This window comes from Bicyclus anynana, chromosome 25 (genome assembly GCF_947172395.1).
Source record: "Bicyclus anynana chromosome 25, ilBicAnyn1.1, whole genome shotgun sequence".
Taxonomy (NCBI): Eukaryota; Metazoa; Arthropoda; class Insecta; order Lepidoptera; family Nymphalidae; genus Bicyclus; species Bicyclus anynana.
This window is the reverse complement of record NC_069107.1, coordinates 2,064,680-2,084,197: the sequence shown is the minus strand read 5'-3', so window position 1 is coordinate 2,084,197 and position 19,518 is coordinate 2,064,680. Positions and strand designations below refer to the sequence as shown.

Sequence of the window (19,518 nt, the reverse complement as noted above, 5' to 3'; positions counted from 1 at the left end):
AAGGTATTCTATGTACTCCAGGATCACATTTACGTTTGTACCAAAATTCATCAAAATTGGTTTATTAGTTTGGAACCATAGAAAGGTAACAAACAAACCGGTTGTGTTTGTCCAGGATATGCTTCTTCTGCGATGGGGTCAATTTTCGGCCTCCGTGGCTCAGTGGTATGCGCGGTGGATTTACAAAACGGAGGTCCTGGGTTCGATCCCCAGCTGGGCAGATTGAGATTTTCTTAATTTGTCCAGGTCTGGCTGGTGGGAGGCTTCGGCCGTGGCTAGTTACCACCCTACCGACAAAGACGTACCGCCAAGCGATTTAGCGTTCCGGTACGATGCCGTGTAGAAACCGAAAGGGTTGTGGATTTTCATCCTCCTCCTAACAAGTCAGCCCGCTTCCATCTTAGACTGCATCATTACCATCAGGTGAGATTGTAGTCAAGGGCTAACTTGTAAAGAATAAAAAAAAAAAATCGTCTCTTTCTTCCGGTCCTTTTGACCGACGCGTTGGATTGTGTTGTTGACAGGGGGTCCGGCGGACGGGTTGCTGCGGCCGGGCGACCTGCTGACGTCGGTGGACGGCATCCCGCTGGCGGGCGCGACGCACGCGCGCGCCGTCGCCTACGTGTGCCAGGCTGCGTCTAGGGGACATGTGAGTGATATACTATACAGGGTGTCTCGTAAATAGTGCGAAATACTCTACAGGATGATAGTTGAAACTAAGGCCAATGAAAATAACGATATATGTATATGGTAGCCTCAGACCAATTATTGTATAGGACCTGCCTCGCTAGACGTTACTTTTCTGTCAAAGTATATGATCAACGATCTAATGCGATTATAAAAACTGTCTCTATAGAATCGATGTTAATTAGTTGTAATCGTGTTCGTCGGTTAAAGAGCTCCGCAAAAATACCTTTTTGTGTAGTTGAATGGTGTAAAAAACGGGCAAAAACTTCTAGTTTAGTATAAGATATATACAAAATCTAAGCTCGTTTTCCTCAGAAAATGACTGACAATTTTGTTCGTGACTATGAGTGCGATACAGGTCCTTCTATAATTGGTCTGAGATGGTAGCCGACTGAAATAAAACTTCAAAAATTACAACAAAGCGCCATCTATCAGACATAACTTTAACGGGTTTCACCCGCGTGGTTCCCGTCCCCGAAGAATACGGGGATAAAATATAGCCTATAGCCTTCCTCGATAAATGGGCTATCTAACACTGAAAGAATTTTTCAAATCGGACCAGTAGTTCCTGAGATTAGCGCGTTCAATCAAACAAACTACAAACTCTTCAGCTTTATAATATTAGTATAGATGTCATTTATGTTTGGTAATGTAATATCTAGACCTACTGATTTCAAAATAGCGTTCCTTTTTTAATTTTTACTAAAAAATACGTTTTTTTTTCAGTGCAATAAGTATTGTAATATGTTTGCAGGTGACGTTAGGTGTGCGCCACAACAGGGCGGACATCCAGCCGCTCGGCTTGCCCGCCATACCGGCGCCGCATGTGCACCAACCCTTACTCGCGTAAGTTACTAGACAAGGGGCATTGACCTTTTAAAATAAACAGACGCACAATCATGTAGAAAATTTCACTTAAAAACTGGCCAATGTTGCTTTGACAGTTTTAGAATTATTGGTAAAGAAAATTATACTTAAATGCCTTTGAATATAGTCCAATATTCAATAAAATCTATACTCAAAGCAAATTCGACCTTAAGAATTGAGTTTAAGGTTGAATTTGCAAATGCGACTACTTGAGTGCCAAGAAGTTGTGTTTGGCACTCATTGAAAGGGAACGTTTTTGGGCCGCTGATTGTGCATCCACTTTTTAATAGGAAATCGAAAATATGGGGCTAGTTGATACTTTTTTAAATGGTCTTAAATAGTTAATTATCGTTGTACTATATTGAATTTTTTTTCATATTTTTTTAGAGACATGATTACATGATTAATTTTGAAATGTGTTTTTGACAATACGAGCCAAAACGCCTGTAGGCCATGATGGTCTACTGTTTCATGAAGTCACTACAACTACACATCCCTTGCAAACGGAGCGTTTGACAAAAATATTATAGTCCATTTACTAATTCCGTAGAATTCTGACATTTCTATTTCCGTTTCCGGTGTTTCTATATGTAAAACAGTTCGTTCCCATAAAAAAAGATGACAAGTTGAACTAAAACGAAACATATTCTTTCGATTCTAAAACTGAAATTTATACAGACTTAAGTTTCAATTTCATTATAAATCAATATAATATTATCTTAATTTTTAGCAACACAATTTCGAAGCTATCAAATTCGATATAAATGACGTGGGGAAAAAATATCATCAACTAGCCAGACCAGGAAAGACAACAGATTTCACAAACCTTTTTAATAAAATGAAGTATTATTTGCGATGTTATTTTGGACTTTATAAAAATTTTAATTGAATTTACGTTCAAATGCAATTTCCATAGCTTTATATACGCCAATAACCTGTTTACACCACTAAAATATAGAGGCCCTGACAGGTGTTATTTGTTAACACTAGAATCGCCAACATCACAATTTTGTCCCATCCGCAAGTTTGTTTGTCTGTAACTTTTTTTTTTATTTAGGTCTTTGAAACTTATAGTCTTGTATTGGAGTGAAACAGAATCATTGATCATATTAAAACGCAGATAGATTTGAGAGATTAGTGTACTCTCGAATTCGTCATTCAAAGGTGTCATCGTATAGTTTGTTATTGTTTTTTTTTTTAATTCCCAGGTCGGAGCCCCATCACCAGGTAGCCCCGGGCCCCTACAACATCTTGCACCCCGCGCCGCTCTACCCGCCCGCCGCGCATCTACCCATGTACGACCATTTCAACATCATCAAAATCGTTTCATTCATTTTTATAATCGTTTATTTATTATTATAATTTTTTGGAGTATTGCTTATTGTGTTAGAATAAAAATTATTTGTATGTCATCATCATCAACCCATATTCGGCTCACTGCTGAGCTCGAGTCTCCTCTCAGAATGAGAGGGGTTAGGCCAATAGTCCACCACACTGGCCCAATGCGGATTGGCAGACTTCACACACACAGAGAATTAAGATAATTCTTTGGTATGCAGGTTTCCTCACTATGTTTTCCTTCACCGATTGAGACACGTGATATTTAATTTCTTAAAATGCACACAACTGAAAATTTGGAGGTGCATGCCCCGGACCGGATTCGAACCCACACCCTCCGGAATCGGAGGCAGAGGTCATATCCACTGGGCTATCATGGCTCGGGTATGTATTATTATATATTTTGTTTTACACCAACCGCTTATGTTCATAGGTATACAAAAAATGAACAAACAACAAAGTATAGAAGTGTGTATTATAATTAAAAAATGCCATCTATGAGCAACGCAACTGTTTCTTCTAGTGTACAAAAAGGGTTCATTTCAAAGTTCTCTAAGAACGCCATCTAGTGGTAGCATAAACAAACATTGTACCACTATGCCTGTAGATGGCAGCACTAGAATGCGCAAAGCAGTTCCACTTCAATAGACATAAACTAAGAAAATGACTAAACTTAACAAAGACTTGGGTGATGGAATTGGCACTTGAGCAAGCAGACTAATAGTGGTTGATGTGACGATTGTCGTACAGGTACGGCGTGCAGTACGACGCGGGCTCGCCCGGCGGCTGGAGCAGCGCGCCCTACGACGTGACGGTGACGCGCAACGAGGGCGAGGGCTTCGGCTTCGTCGTCATCTCCTCCACCAACAAGAACACCAGCACCATCGGTGAGTGCATGCTACAACTTTTTGAGTAACTATATTAGGGGAGCACAGGATGCTAAAGAAGATGGTCTAAAATTGTATGGAGCCCAGGATCAGTCATTGTACCCTGGCGGAAATAAAAGAAAATATTTTTTTTAACTGTTTTTGATTATACAAATCTATGAAATTACTTTATTTCTTTCGAAATAATATTCATTCTCTGTCAAGAAATGTAATACTACACTAATATGGGTAATAATGGCGGATTGATGACGTTGTCAATGCAGTAGTCGATTTGACGTTTGCTGTCAATTGTTATGTCATAGTAGCTTTAAGGGCGCCATCTTGATATAACTCAAAACTCGGGTTTTAATTTTATATATTTCTCTTTATTTAGTTAGGATTTATTCACTTAAATTTTTATAAAATCCTTGTATTTTTTAAACTTAGGCTGCTTGTTTTTGCAGTTACTAAAGCGTCATGGGGACCGGATTACATTTGGTAGATTAAATGATAGGAAAAATAAATGGTTATTTACTTTTTTAGCTTTTAGCGGTAGGAAAAAAAACTACAGATTTTAAAAGCAATTTCTATTACTTTGGCTTACTGAAATTGTCAGAATTTTTTTGCGATTAATTAAGAGATTATTTCCTTATATATAGAGATATTCTGAGTTCTCAATGTTAATTAATTATATTATTTAATTATTGTTGTGTTGTTTGACATATAGGTCAACTGATCCCCAACTCGCCAGCGTCCCGCTGCGGGCGCTTGCACGTGGGCGACACGATCGTCGCCATCAACGCGCAGCCCGTGCGCAACCTGCCGCACCCCGACGTGGTGGCGCTCATCAAGCGCTCCGGCGCCGCCGTCACGCTCACCGTCACGCACGCGCGCCAAGACTGACTCCAAGACTGAGTGAGTGAGTGAGTGAGTGAGGATACACACAGTACTTGCCTGAAGTACACCACACTAAGTCTTCACCCGCTCAGTACACTGTACTGTGTCTTCGCCCGCGCAGTACACCACACAGAGACTTCACCGGCGCAGTACAGAGATGCATGGTATGACGACAGAAGGGTTACAAGAAATGCGAGCGGAAATAGGAAAGCTGACAATTGCTTACATTCTTTTTCTGGCCTCATTGGCCTTATGTGACGTGTAGCAGCAGCAGCGACAGTGATTGTACCATTATTTTGTGGTAGAGGAAACACCACGAGCAGGTCCCAGGACTTGTGACATTGAGAATAAGTTTTAGGGATTCCTTTAGAATGCATAGATACTCACCTTCTTTGCCAGACATGTTCTCCATGCCCACACTAAACAATTTATGATAAACAATAATTACAACACAAAACGCTATTGCACAAAATCACTAAAGCGACTGGCAGCGTGACGTATTATACGCTGCCTCACAAACAAGGTAATTACATTATCAATAATTACAACACAAAACGCTATTGCACAAAATCACTAAAGCGACTGGCAGCGTGACGTATTATACGCTGCCTCACAAACAAGGTAATTACATTATCAATAATTACAACACAAAACGCTATTGCACAAAATCACTAAAGCGACTGGCAGCGTGACGTATTATACGCTGCCTCACAAACAAGGTAATTACATTATCAATAATTACAACACAAAACGCTATTGCACAAAATCACTAAAGCGACTGGCAGCGTGACGTATTATACGCTGCCTCACAAACAAGGTAATTACATTATCAATAATTACAACACAAAACGCTATTGCACAAAATCACTAAAGCGACTGGCAGCGTGACGTATTATACGCTGCCTCACAAACAAGGTAATTACATTATCAATAATTACAACACAAAACGCTATTGCACAAAATCACTAAAGCGACTGGCAGCGTGACGTATTATACGCTGCCTCACAAACAAGGTAATTACATTATCAATAATTACAACACAAAACGCTATTGCACAAAATCACTAAAGCGACTGGCAGCGTGACGTATTATACGCTGCCTCACAAACAAGGTAATTACATTATCAATAATTACAACACAAAACGCTATTGCACAAAATCACTAAAGCGACTGGCAGCGTGACGTATTATACGCTGCCTCACAAACAAGGTAATTACATTATCAATAATTACAACACAAAACGCTATTGCACAAAATCACTAAAGCGACTGGCAGCGTGACGTATTATACGCTGCCTCACAAACAAGGTAATTACATTATCAATAGTTACAACACAAAACGCTATTGCACAAAATCACTAAAGCGACTGGCAGCGTGACGTATTATACGCTGCCTCACAAACAAGGTAATTACATTATCAATAATTACAACACAAAACGCTATTGCACAAAATCACTAAAGCGACTGGCAGCGTGACGTATTATACGCTGCCTCACAAACAAGGTAATTACATTATCAATAATTACAACACAAAACGCTATTGCACAAAATCACTAAAGCGACTGGCAGCGTGACGTATTATACGCTGCCTCACAAACAAGGTAATTACATTATCAATAATTACAACACAAAACGCTATTGCACAAAATCACTAAAGCGACTGGCAGCGTGACGTATTATACGCTGCCTCACAAACAAGGTAATTACATTATCAATAATTACAACACAAAACGTTATTGCACAAAATCACTAAAGCGACTGGCAGCGTGACGTATTATACGCTGCCTCACAAACAAGGTAATTACATTATCAATAATTACAACACAAAACGCTATTGCACAAAATCACTAAAGCGACTGGCAGCGTGACGTATTATACGCTGCCTCACAAACAAGGTAATTACATTATCAATAATTACAACACAAAACGCTATTGCACAAAATCACTAAAGCGACTGGCAGCGTGACGTATTATACGCTGCCTCACAAACAAGGTAATTACATTATCAATAATTACAACACAAAACGCTATTGCACAAAATCACTAAAGCGACTGGCAGCGTGACGTATTATACGCTGCCTCACAAACAAGGTAATTACATTATCAATAATTAAAACACAAAACGTTATTGCACAAAATCACTAACGAGACTGACAGCGTGACGGTGTCTACGCTGCCTAACAAACAACTGAACTCAAGTCATCAAATATCCTCTTTATTTATACCAACACTGACACCTCCCCTCTACAATAACATAAATAATGAATGTTAATACCAAGCCTTCCTTCTTTTAAGAGGATATGGAATTAAGCTCCATATCCTCTTTCTTGCTTCACCACACTTGACCAATGCGACTTGGTGGGCTTGGTCGTTTGACCTTACTTTTTAACCGACTCCCTAAAAGGAGCATGTTCTGTGTTCGGCTGTATGTATGTTTTGTTTTTTTTTTTTAATATATTTAGAATCAGATTGATATATCATTTATATCGTTGTATCTTTAATTTGTTACAGAAACTCGAAATGAAAAGTTGCCGATTCGGACTGTTTGACGAAAATCTCATTTTCGAATTACTTTAAGATGACTTTACAGGTAGCTATGTAGCATTAACAGCCTTATTTATAAACATAAATAAAGATTTAAACTTCAAATTTCTTCAAAATTAAGTGAACTTTAATCTGTAGTGATTAAGGTCCACATTACTTTGAAGAACAAAGGTTTAAATTTTAATCTATACTTATGAATATGATGGAAAGTTTACCTAGAGCTGAAAATTTATCTACACGTAGACTATTTACCTAGACTATTGAATCCCGATAGCTTTAATTTAATATCAAATTGTATTTTTTAGGGAACGTTTTCGATTAGATAGCCTTATATTACCTTAAGTGTAGTTTATTATATATAATATCGGTTTTACTGAGAAAAGGCTTTTTTTAAACCAGCTTCGTGATATTCCATACAAATTTCCGTATAGTGATGCACATATTTTTAATAAAGCACTTTTTACAGTAATCCCGTATCATATTTTACAGTAATTATAATATTATATAATTATATAAAAATAATTCGAATGAATACTTCCAAATATCTACCGTCCAAATTGTATACTTTTATTAAGTACTTGCAAGCAGTGTTGCCAGATCAATTTAATCAGTGGTAATGAGCGCGCAGAGATATGTATTGTTATAAGAATACCTATTTTTCATATATTTTTAACACACTTAAAAATAAGGAGGTTCTCAATGCTATGTTACTTTTTTTTGTAATTTTTGTTACATAACTTCCTCATTTATTAACCAATTTTGAAAAATACTTTTTTGTTTGAAAGAGTATACTTCAAGATTAGTCTCATTTGATTTTCACGAAAATCAGTTCAGTATTTTTATGTTAAAATCAAAATAACAGAAATAAATTCTTACTACTTAGTAAAATAACTGAAATAAATTCTTACTACTAGTAGTATTTTTCGCTATTTAGAACAATGCGTATTTGAAGTCGATTAAATTTTTTTGCTTGAAAGATATAAATATGACCAATACTCCACCCCAATTAGTCTGAAACATAAGAGTGAGTACGACAACAGACCAGCGGGCGGGAATCGAACCCACGACCTCTCGGCGTTAGTCCCCTTTACTAGGAACTATTAAGGCTAAAATATCACTGTCTCTTATTGGTTGTAGAGGAATAAAAGAGAGAGCTGATAGTAAAAGAAGACAAACGTAGATAACTATCTCTCAAAACGCATCTCAGGTCATCTGCATACCTTAGATGCACGACCACCAGTTGCGTGCACAGGGTTTTTAACTAGGGTATGCACTATAAGTATACAAAATGAAAAATTCATATCGCAATACAGGTTTATAATGACTTTTTAGGGTAGGCAGGACATTTTTGCTTCGATGGTGTTAACGCCACTCATGACCATGACATATCTTGTGAAGACATATTGACGACCAATAGCGGCGGATCACAAAATATCGCTCTCTTTCATCCCATCACAACGAAAGACAGAGCGATATCTCCGGTTCGGTGGTAATTGGTCGATATACCGATTTTCATTACAGCTCGTGCGCTGTAGCATGGTGCGGGTGACAGTTTCTTTCACTCTTGAAAGTTTGCCGCGATTCCTGATAACAGTACATATTATAAACGTCATAAGGTAACTGTCACCTGCACCATGCTACAGCGCACATAGTATAGTATATACTTTTGTTGGAAAAAACATAGGCCCAGATGATCTATTCTACGAGTAAAACTAACTCCCCATCTCCAAGAATTTTTATAAAATGTGGAGAATATAATTATATATGTGTACTTATAATATAATTCAATTATACTTGAAATTTAAATTCCGTAGAATTCTCTAGTACTTAACGTTTCAGTTGTCACAAACATTTTTTAGTGTAGTTTTTGTTTGATAAAATCGAATTAAATGTTATAAAAATCTACTGAGATTAATTAATTCTCATTCGTTTATGATTCTTTATCAATACTACAGAAAATTTAGCCAGTTAGCGTATTCAAGGTTTCTAGAAATTTATAGAAATGTACGCGATGACGTCACTTTACATCTCGTTAGACTAAGTTGTAAGATATTCCATATTTAAGAACTCGAAATATTTCAACAGTATTGTAAATATTAATTATCTTACTATATTTTTAAATTTAGGTATTTTCGAATATATAAGTTAGATTTAAAATGATGTTTTTGATAAAATCAATGTTAATCGTGTTTGTTATCTACATCGTAGACTATCACTATACATCGTAGACTATGAAACTATACATCGTAGACAAAGAAGTAAATAGACAACTAATTGGCGTGCCGTTTTTTTTTTAATAATAATGAAAATATTATAATGTATAAAAGCGAAAGGTCACTCATAAAATCTCTAAAACAAAGATGAAATTTGACAGGGAGGTAGTTTATAGTTAGTAGACGTCCGCTAAAAACAGATTTTGTGAGAAGATAAATTATTTATTTGGGATAAGAAATAAAAATAAATAAATGAAAAAAATATATAGAAAATATTCACATTGGCACATCAGTTATTTAGTCGTTTAATATGTCAAATGAAAGCTTATTTTAAATTTACTGTATTAAGTTGCCTTTGATCTAGTTCATGGTTTCCTAGATTTTGTATGAAGAATGTGTTTGGTCGCAATTTAACTAGGCAACCTATTTACAATGTGTCACTGAGAATGTTTTCTATCATTTGTTTTTTATCCCAAATTAATATGAGGGTATTTATTCCTCAGATTCTTAGATTTACTACTGGGTTATCGCATAATTTGTTCTCATCTGTTTTTGAGGAAATACAATGGATGATTTCTATCTTTGTCTATTGACTTATCTGTCTACGCTATACAAAAATTAAAATAAATTAAATATATGGCTCAATCAATAGATTAACATTGATATGAGGGTAGTAGGTATCGCGCCAAACTTTTTTAACAAATTTTAACCGCTTCCAACCCTTTAGGGGTGGCATTTAAGATTTTTTTATTTTATTTTTATTCTTTACAAGTTAGCCCTTGACTATACTCACTTGATTGTAAGAGGGAGCTAACGTGTTTGGATGAAAATCTGCACCAGTTCCAGTTTCTACACGACATCGTACCGGAACGCTAAATCGCTTGGTGGTACGTCTTTGCCGGTAGGTTTGTAACTAGCTACGGCCGAAGCCTCCCACCAGCCAGACCCGATTTAAGAGTTCTCGATTCACATTATCTTTTGTCTTTATTTTATGATTTATGCACAGAAATCTTAAATGTATTTCGTTAAATGTAATACTTTTTGTTATTATTGATTGATTGTAAATGTACAATAAAGAATAAATAAAATAAAAACTCTACAATTTTTATGAGTGAAGTAAGGGAGGTGATAATCAAATTTTATTACTAGTAAATAATTAATAAATTATTTAGTAATAATAATAAACTCAAATATTTTGAGTTCTCTTCTTTATTAAAAAGAAAATTTGCCATATCTTTTATGTATGACCAATATTCCCGTTCCCCTCCAACTAGTCGGGAAAGACTATTAATAGTCCAACGGGGTGGGGATCGAACCACCACCTCTTGGCGATGAGTCCGGCCTCTTTACCGCTGAGCCATTGAGGTTACAATTGTTCTCAAAGTTTGGCGCGATCTATATACGGTGTAGGTTTGTAACTATGGGACCACCGAGAGGGTAGATGTAGAATTATACATATATAATAGTATACAAGTATGTATATACATAATTGTTAGTATTAAGTGAAGCAATATACCGTGCCTTGAGTGAACGTTGTCTTGCCTTGAACCATTTGTGTATGAAATACGCCCAAAAATTCGTTGAGGAATCCCATGTATTTACACTTATTGAATAGAACCAGGCGTAAGTTTACGGTAGTTCATTATGAACAATTGATTTTTGCTCTACGAATCCAAGTATCAAGCCATCCAGACTTAACAACGTAGGCTTTTTTATTGGATCATAAGGCCAAGACCTCTTGAATCCAAGAAGTCTTGGATTCCTCGGCATTTTTGCATAGTAAAATAAATCAATTATTCACTGTCACACTAATATTTAAATCTCCGTTAACTATGTATAATTTGTATTTGATGAAATCCAAAATTTTAGGATCCAGAAGCCAAGTCATGCAATTTATTAAAAAAATATATGTCCAGCGCTGAATTGACACTAAACTACATTGTTATAAAGTAGTCGGTCCGTATTAGAAACGACCTTCACCCATCTGTTTAATGGGTAAAAAGTGTTTTTATATCACATTTAGTACGTTAAAAAATACATTCCCAATAGGTAGCGTAAAAATATCCTGGCTAAATTATTATTAACCATTATTTGGCTAAATTATTATTAACTATTGTTTGTGGTAGTGACTTTAGGAGCTATGTTGCTACAGATTTGTATGAATTTGCCAAAAACCGTTCAGTAATGAGATTTAAAATGTTTCATAATGTGTATTTTCGAAAATGAAATAATTGGTGTATACGTTTGGGCGTAAATAAAACAAGAATTTACTAAATAAATAAATATATATTTTTTATAATAATGCCGAATTTTTGTTTTATTTTAAGATCTTTCAATTTTAACCTAGGTAGATAAAGATATGCTAGATATAATGTCACTAAATTTATCAAAATACAGAAAAATATTTTTTAAAACTAAATTAATGTCCTTGTAAAATTCAGGCACCATAAATGCCCATTCTAACTGGAACTTTTATTAAGAAAAATTTTCGAAAAAAGTGATCACATTTAAATTCCGAAATTCTATTTAAAGTAAATATTACAAAATGTTTAATTTTGGAATTCAGAACCTATTTTAATTTTAAGTAACTACTTATCATGAATATGCTATTGCAACTATTGGATAGATTCCAAAAGCACGTAGAACCTAGAGCAGTAAATTGTTAAGGCAGTTTAAAAAAATAAAACTGCTGTTTGTTGTACTATTAGGCGTGATTGCAGTATCAGTTAAGGTAGCTTATATGTATCATTAATAAAATACAATAAAAAATCCTCTTTAGATCCGAAAAAGTGGAGCCCAAAGCTTTAAAAAATTAAAAAAAAAACGAATAATCTGCTGCTTTTAGAGGAGTCTCCCCAGTTGGGGAAACAGCGACTCTCATAACCTAGTCAGTGTTTCTATCGACCCCTTGTAGTAGTGTTAATTACTATCCGGCGTGATTGCAGTTAAGCTGGTTTGTATGTATCATTAAAAAAATACAATAATAAATCCTCTTTAGATCCGAAAAAGCTAGAACCCAAAGCTTTAAAAATGAAGAAAAGAACACTAATAATTTGCTGCTCTCAGAGAAGTCTTCCCAATGGGGGCCACAGCGTCGCTCATAACCTAGTCAATGTTTCTATCGACCCCTTGTAGTAGTGTTAATTACCATCCGGCGTGATTGTAGTTAGGCTGGTTTGTATGTATCATTAAAAAAATACAATAATACATCCTCTTTAGGTCCTAAAAAGCTAGAACCCAAAGCTTTAAAAATGAAGAAAAGAACACTAATAATTTGCTGCTCTCAGAGAAGTCTTCCCAATGGGAGCCACAGCGTCGCTCATAACCTAGTCAATGTTTCTATCGACCCCTTGTAGTAGTGTTAATTACCATCCGGCGTGATTGTAGTTAGGCTGGTTTGTATGTATCATTAAAAAAATACAATAATAAATCCTCTTTAGGTCCTAAAAAGCTAGAACCCAAAGCTTTAAAAAATAAAAAAAAGCTAATAAACTGCCGCTCTCAGAGGAGTCTCCCCAGTTGGGGTAACAGCGACGCTCATAATCCAGTCAGTGTGTCGATCGACCCTGGTGAAGACGTCGGGGTAGGTGGGGTTGCCGCAGTCCTTGTAGTACGACGCTAAGCCGACCACCACGTTGTTGTAGTACATGGGCGCGCCCGCGTCGCCGAAACATGTGCCCGCTGTTGGGCTTGATGCGCAGAGCACAGCTGCAAATGTATTAGCAGAAAAATATATAGTTTAAGATCCGCATTAGAAACGACCTTCACCTATCTGTTTAATGGATGAAATGTTTGATATCAAAATAGGGATGATGACAGTTTTTTAAATTGTATATGAATTAAAAGTACGCTAATAGTAAAGCAATTTTGTAAAAGGAATAGGGTATCTGCGATCATTACTTACTAATGATCGTTAGATTTGTATGACCGTACAAACAAAATTACCTACTTAATATCTTTGTTATTTGTGCGTTTATGTTTATAGTTCATGTATTAAAAATTGTCACATTTAATGTAAGGAAGCTAAAACTGTATGAATTTTCATCTAATTACGATAAAAGATTTTTAATAGATTTTGAAATTTTATAATCAATTTATTTTGCAAATATCCAGACAATCTTTGCTTTTTATATATAATAAATTCTATTTACCCGAATGTATCATAAAAATATTGATATTCAAACCTAGTCATCATCCCCATTAGGATGTTAAAAAATATGTTGGCAGTAGGTTGCCTCAAAAACTCCTGGCCAAACTATGATTAATGATGGTTAATAATGGTCTGTCCCAGGAAATTTTTAGATAACCTACTCGCAATGTATTTTTAACGTACTTTTGATATAAAACACTTTTCGTCCATTAAACATATGTGTGAAGGTCGTTTCTAATACGGATCTTTAAACATAATAATATTAGATAGTTAGCCATTGACTGCAATCTCACCTGATGGTAAGTAATGATGCAATCTAAGATGGAAGAGGGCTAACTTGTTAAGAACAGGATAAAAAAATTACACCTCTTTCGGTTTCTACACGACATCGGTACATCTTTGCCGGTAGACTGCATCTTAACATCAGGTGAAATTTCGTGAAGGGCTAAATTGAATAAAATAAAGAACAACAAACGTGTCTCAGGACGCTCGACAGAAGTAATAATTTAAACCTCCTGCCGTATGAGTGAGAAATGGAAGACAGAGTGGCGCCGTAACGCGTTACGTTACGAACTGGTTTACCCTTCATTATGAAGTTATCAATATCGGATACAATCTCAAATCAACTCAAAGCTCAAGAAGTTATCACTCCAAAAAATTGTAGTGAACTTACAATCGTTGATGTCAATATCGTTCACATCAGCGAAGGCCTCCTGGCAGGCCGCCGTACTGATAGTCGTCAACGTGATTGCTTGCAGGCTGTCCAGTTGAGCGCCACCCTCCTGCAGAGATAAAACAGGTACCTAGGTAAGTAGGTATTATAAAAAAGGCGTAAATATAACCTCTGCCTTCGAGTTGGAGGGCGTCGGTTCGAATCCGGTCCGGACCCTGCACCTCTAACTTTTCAGTATTTTTTCATGATGAACCCATGTTTGGCTCACTGTTGAACACGAGTCTCCTCTCAGAATGAGAGTGGTTAGGCTAATAGCCCACGCTGGCCCAATGCATACTTCTCGTCGTCATCAACCCATATTCGGCTCACTGCTGAGCTCGAGTCTCCTCTCAGAATGAGAGGGGTTAGGCCAATAGTCTACCACGCTGGCCCAATGCGGATTGGCAGACTTCACACACGCAGAGAATTAAGATAATTCTCTGGTATGCAGGTTTCCTCACGATGTTTTCCTTCACCGATTGAGACACGTGATATTTAATTTCTTAAAATGCACACAACTGAAAAGTTGGAGGTGCATGCCCCGGACCGGATTCGAACCCACACCCTCCGGAATCGGAGGCAGAGGTCATATCCACTGGGCTATCACAGCTCTTACATACTTCTCACACGTAGAGAATTAAGAAATTTCTCAGGTTTCCTCACGATGTTTTTCCTTCACCGTTTTAGACACGTGATATTTAATTTCTTAAAATACACACCACTTAATTGCTTGTCGCTTGTGTCGGAATTCGGAACTTTTGTCGGACCTTTCACAAACCACCGTCACAGTAAATAGTATTTTATAAGTACCTATACTGTGCCACCGTGCTAAAAAGTGTGCCTGAAAGAGCGAAAGCAGACGACCGGGTCGGGCTTGACATCCGTTAAAGCTGATAGTGTGTTGGTCGAGATGTGCATGACATCATGCCGAGAGGCGTGAGATTACTTGATCGTCAGTGGGATTACTTGATCGTCAGTGGTTAGGTACTTACAGATTCGAAACCCCAACCAGCGACTCTGGTTACCAGCCCATCAGGTAGGAAAGTGTTGGCTGGCGGTATGAACACGATGTTGAGTGCGCCGGTGATCACGAAGGGGTTGGTCGACACTACCACGGCCAGGTCGTTCAACCTGGTCTCCGCGACGTACTCTGGGTGTTGGATGATTTCTCTTGCAGTGGATACTTGCGCGCCGCCCAGGCTCTGCGCGGAGCCGCCGCTTAGTCGGACATTGTTTATGTTTGCGCCCCTGTTTTTAAAAGCGACAGGTATAAAAAACACTTGAATGAACAAAGATGAAAGTTACATAGATATAGTTTTGACGGCCTCCGTGGTATCCGTGGTGGATTTACAAGACGGTCGTTCGATCCCCGGCTGGGCGGATTGAGGTTTACTTATTTGGTCCAGGTCTGGCTGGTGGTAGGATTCGGACGTGGCTAGTTACCTTACCGGCAAAAACGTACCGCCAAGCGATGTAGCGTTCCGGTACAATGTGTAGAAACCGAAAGAGGTGTGGATTAGCTTCCATCTTAGATTGCACTTACCATCAAGTGATTGTAGTCAAGGGCTAAGTAAGCAGATGTCCGCTAAAAATGGATTTTGCGGCATATAGGGGCGGACGATGCCGCGTCCGCTAGTGTCTTATTGTCTCAAAAAAAGCTATGGTTCGTACCGAGTACCAACCGACTTCTCAGTGGGATTTTTGAAAAACTGAAATTCACGCGAATGCTATCGTTGGCGTACAGTAGGTAACCATAAATATTAGGTATTACCTACAAATTTGAAATACTTAAAATTTGATCATTCTGGAACAAATCAACTGATTTGGTATTTTTCGCAGAAACTTCGGTCGGACACTAATAAATCAAAACTATTTTCCACTCAGTATCATAATCAAACGTCATTCGTGACAGATCTCAAGTTAACTCGCACAAACTATAGACGACCTCCGTGGCGCAGTGGTGAGCGCGGTAGATTTACAAGACGGAGGTCCTGGGTTCGATCCCCAGCTGGGCCGATTGAGGTTTTCTTAATTGGTCCAGGTCTAGCTAGTGGGAGGCTTTGGCCGTGGCTAGTCACCACCCTACCGACAAAGACGTACCGCCAAGCGATTTAGCGTTCCGGTACGATGTCGTGTAGAAACCGAAAGGGGTGTGGATTTTCATCCTCCTCCTAACAAGTTAGCCCGCTTCCATCTTAGATTGCATCATCACTTACCATCACTTACCAAGGTGAGATTGTAATCAAGGGCTAACTTGTAAAGAATAAAAAAAAAAAGCTACTTTTCTAAATTTACGTATAACTCGTGCGCATCAACTTGACATCTGGTTACCAAACACAACCATACAAACAGTACAAACATCACTCGGTCCAGGTGTAGATACCTACTGTATACTATGATCCGACGGATTACACATTTTAATTACCTATTGTTATTTACGTAATTTTTATTATCTATCAGATAACAGAAATATGTATTTCTTATCAGTCAGTATATGCATTAAGGGAAAAATGTGTCAGTAGGTAAATGCGGTTTTAATATTAGTAGCTATAGCTAGGAACCTTCTAATAGAATCTCTTATTTATTAGGAAGTTTTTTTTTTCTACCAAAATCAAGCCTGCTGGAAACCAATGATGAGGTCTAAGATAAAGCGCGCTTGCCTAGAAGATGCCTATTCACTCTTGCCTTGAAGGTGCACAAATTATACGTGTCAAGAAATACAGACGCCGGAAGAGCATTCCATATGTTAGCAGTTCTTAATAGGAACGTTTCTGTTTTTTGAAACAAACACAAGCAACTGATGGACTTCTCGGATTTGATTAAACGGATAAATTTGGCTTGGGTTATAATAAATATTTTTTCGTAATCTTTTAACAGGGGCTTAGCTACCGCCGTATCAATGATTACGTGCCCCCATAGGTGCGAACCGCTACGTAGCGATAAGGTCGCCTTTTGTATCCTACTTCTGTGCTATACTTTTTTCTTTCTTGTTATTTGTTTTTTCTTATGTTGTGGTGTACAAATAAAGTATAAATAATAATAAATAAAGCATAGGAAACATATGTACAAGTATAGTAGTAGTAGTAGTAGGCGAAAGCAAAATTAGTAAAATGTAGATTTTTGTTTTCTGGTGAAGCGTGCGCCTAAAAGTTGGAATCATCCTAATTCTAATCACTTTTCAAGCGAGGATTTTTGTTTCTTTTGTGAGAAATTTTTACCCTTCATTTGGGCTCTTAATTAATTTGGATACAGGGCCCATTCAAGGCACGCTACGCCACTGTCTACTAATATTATAAAGAGCTAAAGTTAGTGAGGTTGTAGGCTTGTAGGAGGATGGATCTCTGGATTTACTTAACGGATTTAGAAATTTCGGTTACCAATAGAAAGCTATGTTTTTTCTGAGTGTCAGGGCTATATTATCCCCGTATTCCCACGGTAAAGGGACGTCTATTAGTTGTTGATATATAGAGGATGATTAAAGTTAGGTTGACGGCTTCAGTGGCGCAGTGGTATACGCGGTGGAATTACAAGACAGAGGTACTGGATTCGATCTCCTGCTGGGACGATTAAGGTTTTCCTGATTGGTCCAGGTCTCGCTGGTGGGAGGCTTCGGCAGTAGCCAGTTACCACCCTAGCGGCAAAGACGTACCGCCTAGCGATTTAGTGGTACGATGTCGTGTACAAACCGAAATGGACGTGGATTTGTATACTAGTCCTAACAAGTTAGCCCGCTTCCATCTTAGGTTGCATCATCACTTACTATCAGGTGATATTGCAGTCAAGCACTCACCTACTTGTAAAGAATTCAAAAAAACCGACCACTTGACCGGGACTTCAATGACGACGGCCTAATGGCTAAAAATATGGGTAAAATAATTGTAACTCTTCCAAGTAAGCCCGCTTCTATTGCTGACTTCCGCGACATATTTTCGTCCGAAATTCCTCAGTGCTTGTAGATGAAAGTCTTCAAACAGTGCGTGTTGCCAGTGATGACCTACGGGATCTGAGACTTCGTCGCTTAATAAGGGCTTTATTATAAGGCTCAAAGTCACTCAGCGGGCGATGGAGTGAGGTTATTAGCTTATGCTTAGAGTTTTCCTGCGTGATCAAATCATCGAATCATTAATGAGGAGATCCGCAGACGAACCAAATTCACCGACATAGCTCAGCGAGTCACGAAGCTGAAGTGGCAATGGGCAGGCCACAAGTTCGAGGAGACGTTGGACGTTGGGGTCCCAAGGTGCTGCAATGGCAACCCCGCACCGGGAAGCGCAGTGTTGGTCGGTTGGTTGCAGGGAGCCGCTGGATGCAGGCGGCTCGAGACCATTGTGATTGGAGATCCATGCTAGAGGCCTATATCCAGCAGTGCACGTCTATCGGCTGACAAGGTAAGGTAAGGTATCATAGACTTACGTGAAGCAGAATGCCGTAGTGAGTATGTGCCACGAGGAGACAAGGGCACCAGCGCAGCGCTGGATGTACCGGTCGATATTGGGGTAGTGGTACACCACCGCGATGGCCGACGGGAACTCCTGGATAGCCGCAGGGGAACCGCCTACGATCCTGCTTTCAGGTGCTGCTGAAACTGAAAGACAAAAATCAAAATTAGATTATTTCAAATAGGCATACTTCACAAGCACTTTTGAAACGTATAGTTTGACGGAAGGCAAGTTCTGCCGAATAGAGCCGGCAATAAACTCAATTGTTGCTCCTTCCAAGTGGATATATCCAGAAGTGGACGTCCATCGGCTGATATTGATGGCTGTAATTAATTAAGACTTATATTATGTACTTACCAGTACAGAATAACGCTAAAGCTAAACAGATTAGTCTAGTAACCATGGCTATAACTTTTTGTATGACTCTGGTTGAATGTCCTAACGGTTTGAGTGTTCGCACTTTTCCCTTTTATATTTTCAGTTTTAGGTAACTTATAATTAATTTTATATACAGGATGTTACGCTGAAATTATACGAGTATATACATAGCTAGCAACTTCGATTGCACCACAAGTAATATCCTTCATCCATATGGTAACAGATAGAATATTGTAAAATGGTGATAAAAAAGAGTGACTGTTTTTGTTACACCAAAGCAAGTCATATTGTCATCATATTGTACCAAAAGTGCTTGTACTTAAATCAATTACTTTTACGTAAATTAGTAAGTATGTTATTTGACATAATATACGAAGTTATATATTGAGATTCAATGTTACTAATGTCATCCGGTGACTACTGACAA

At 37.9% G+C, this 19,518-nt stretch overlaps 2 protein-coding genes across 4 annotated transcripts in view; one reads left to right on the top strand and one right to left on the bottom strand.

Annotated features, from left to right (window-relative positions):
* Positions 1–7,663, top strand: part of LOC112056262 (membrane-associated guanylate kinase, WW and PDZ domain-containing protein 1) — a 37,702-nt gene extending 30,039 nt beyond the window's left edge. The window contains exons 17-22 of one of the 3 annotated variants that reach the window (XM_052889389.1): positions 525–649; positions 1,442–1,533; positions 2,763–2,849; positions 3,643–3,779; positions 4,486–4,677; positions 7,167–7,663. In XM_052889389.1, coding sequence (XP_052745349.1) covers positions 525–649; positions 1,442–1,533; positions 2,763–2,849; positions 3,643–3,779; positions 4,486–4,661 — 617 coding nt within the window. In that variant the 3' untranslated portion in view covers positions 4,662–4,677; positions 7,167–7,663. Of the gene's footprint in view, positions 1–524; positions 650–1,441; positions 1,534–2,762; positions 2,850–3,642; positions 3,780–4,485; positions 4,682–7,166 lie in introns of all 3 variants that reach the window. The other 2 variants (XM_052889390.1, XM_052889388.1) reach the window with 2 other exon arrangements.
* A 5,083-nt stretch (positions 7,664–12,746) lies between these two features.
* LOC112056706 (trypsin, alkaline A-like) lies at positions 12,747–19,116 on the bottom strand. The gene is made up of 7 exons (XM_052889419.1): positions 19,071–19,116; positions 18,688–18,859; positions 16,570–16,597; positions 16,063–16,078; positions 15,267–15,553; positions 14,236–14,344; positions 12,747–13,120 (listed from the first exon to the last, which is right to left on the bottom strand). Exons 1-7 carry the CDS (start codon positions 19,114–19,116, stop codon positions 12,897–12,899), a joined length of 882 nt encoding a protein of 293 aa, XP_052745379.1. The 3' UTR covers positions 12,747–12,896.
* Between the last annotated feature and the right edge of the window lie 402 nt (positions 19,117–19,518).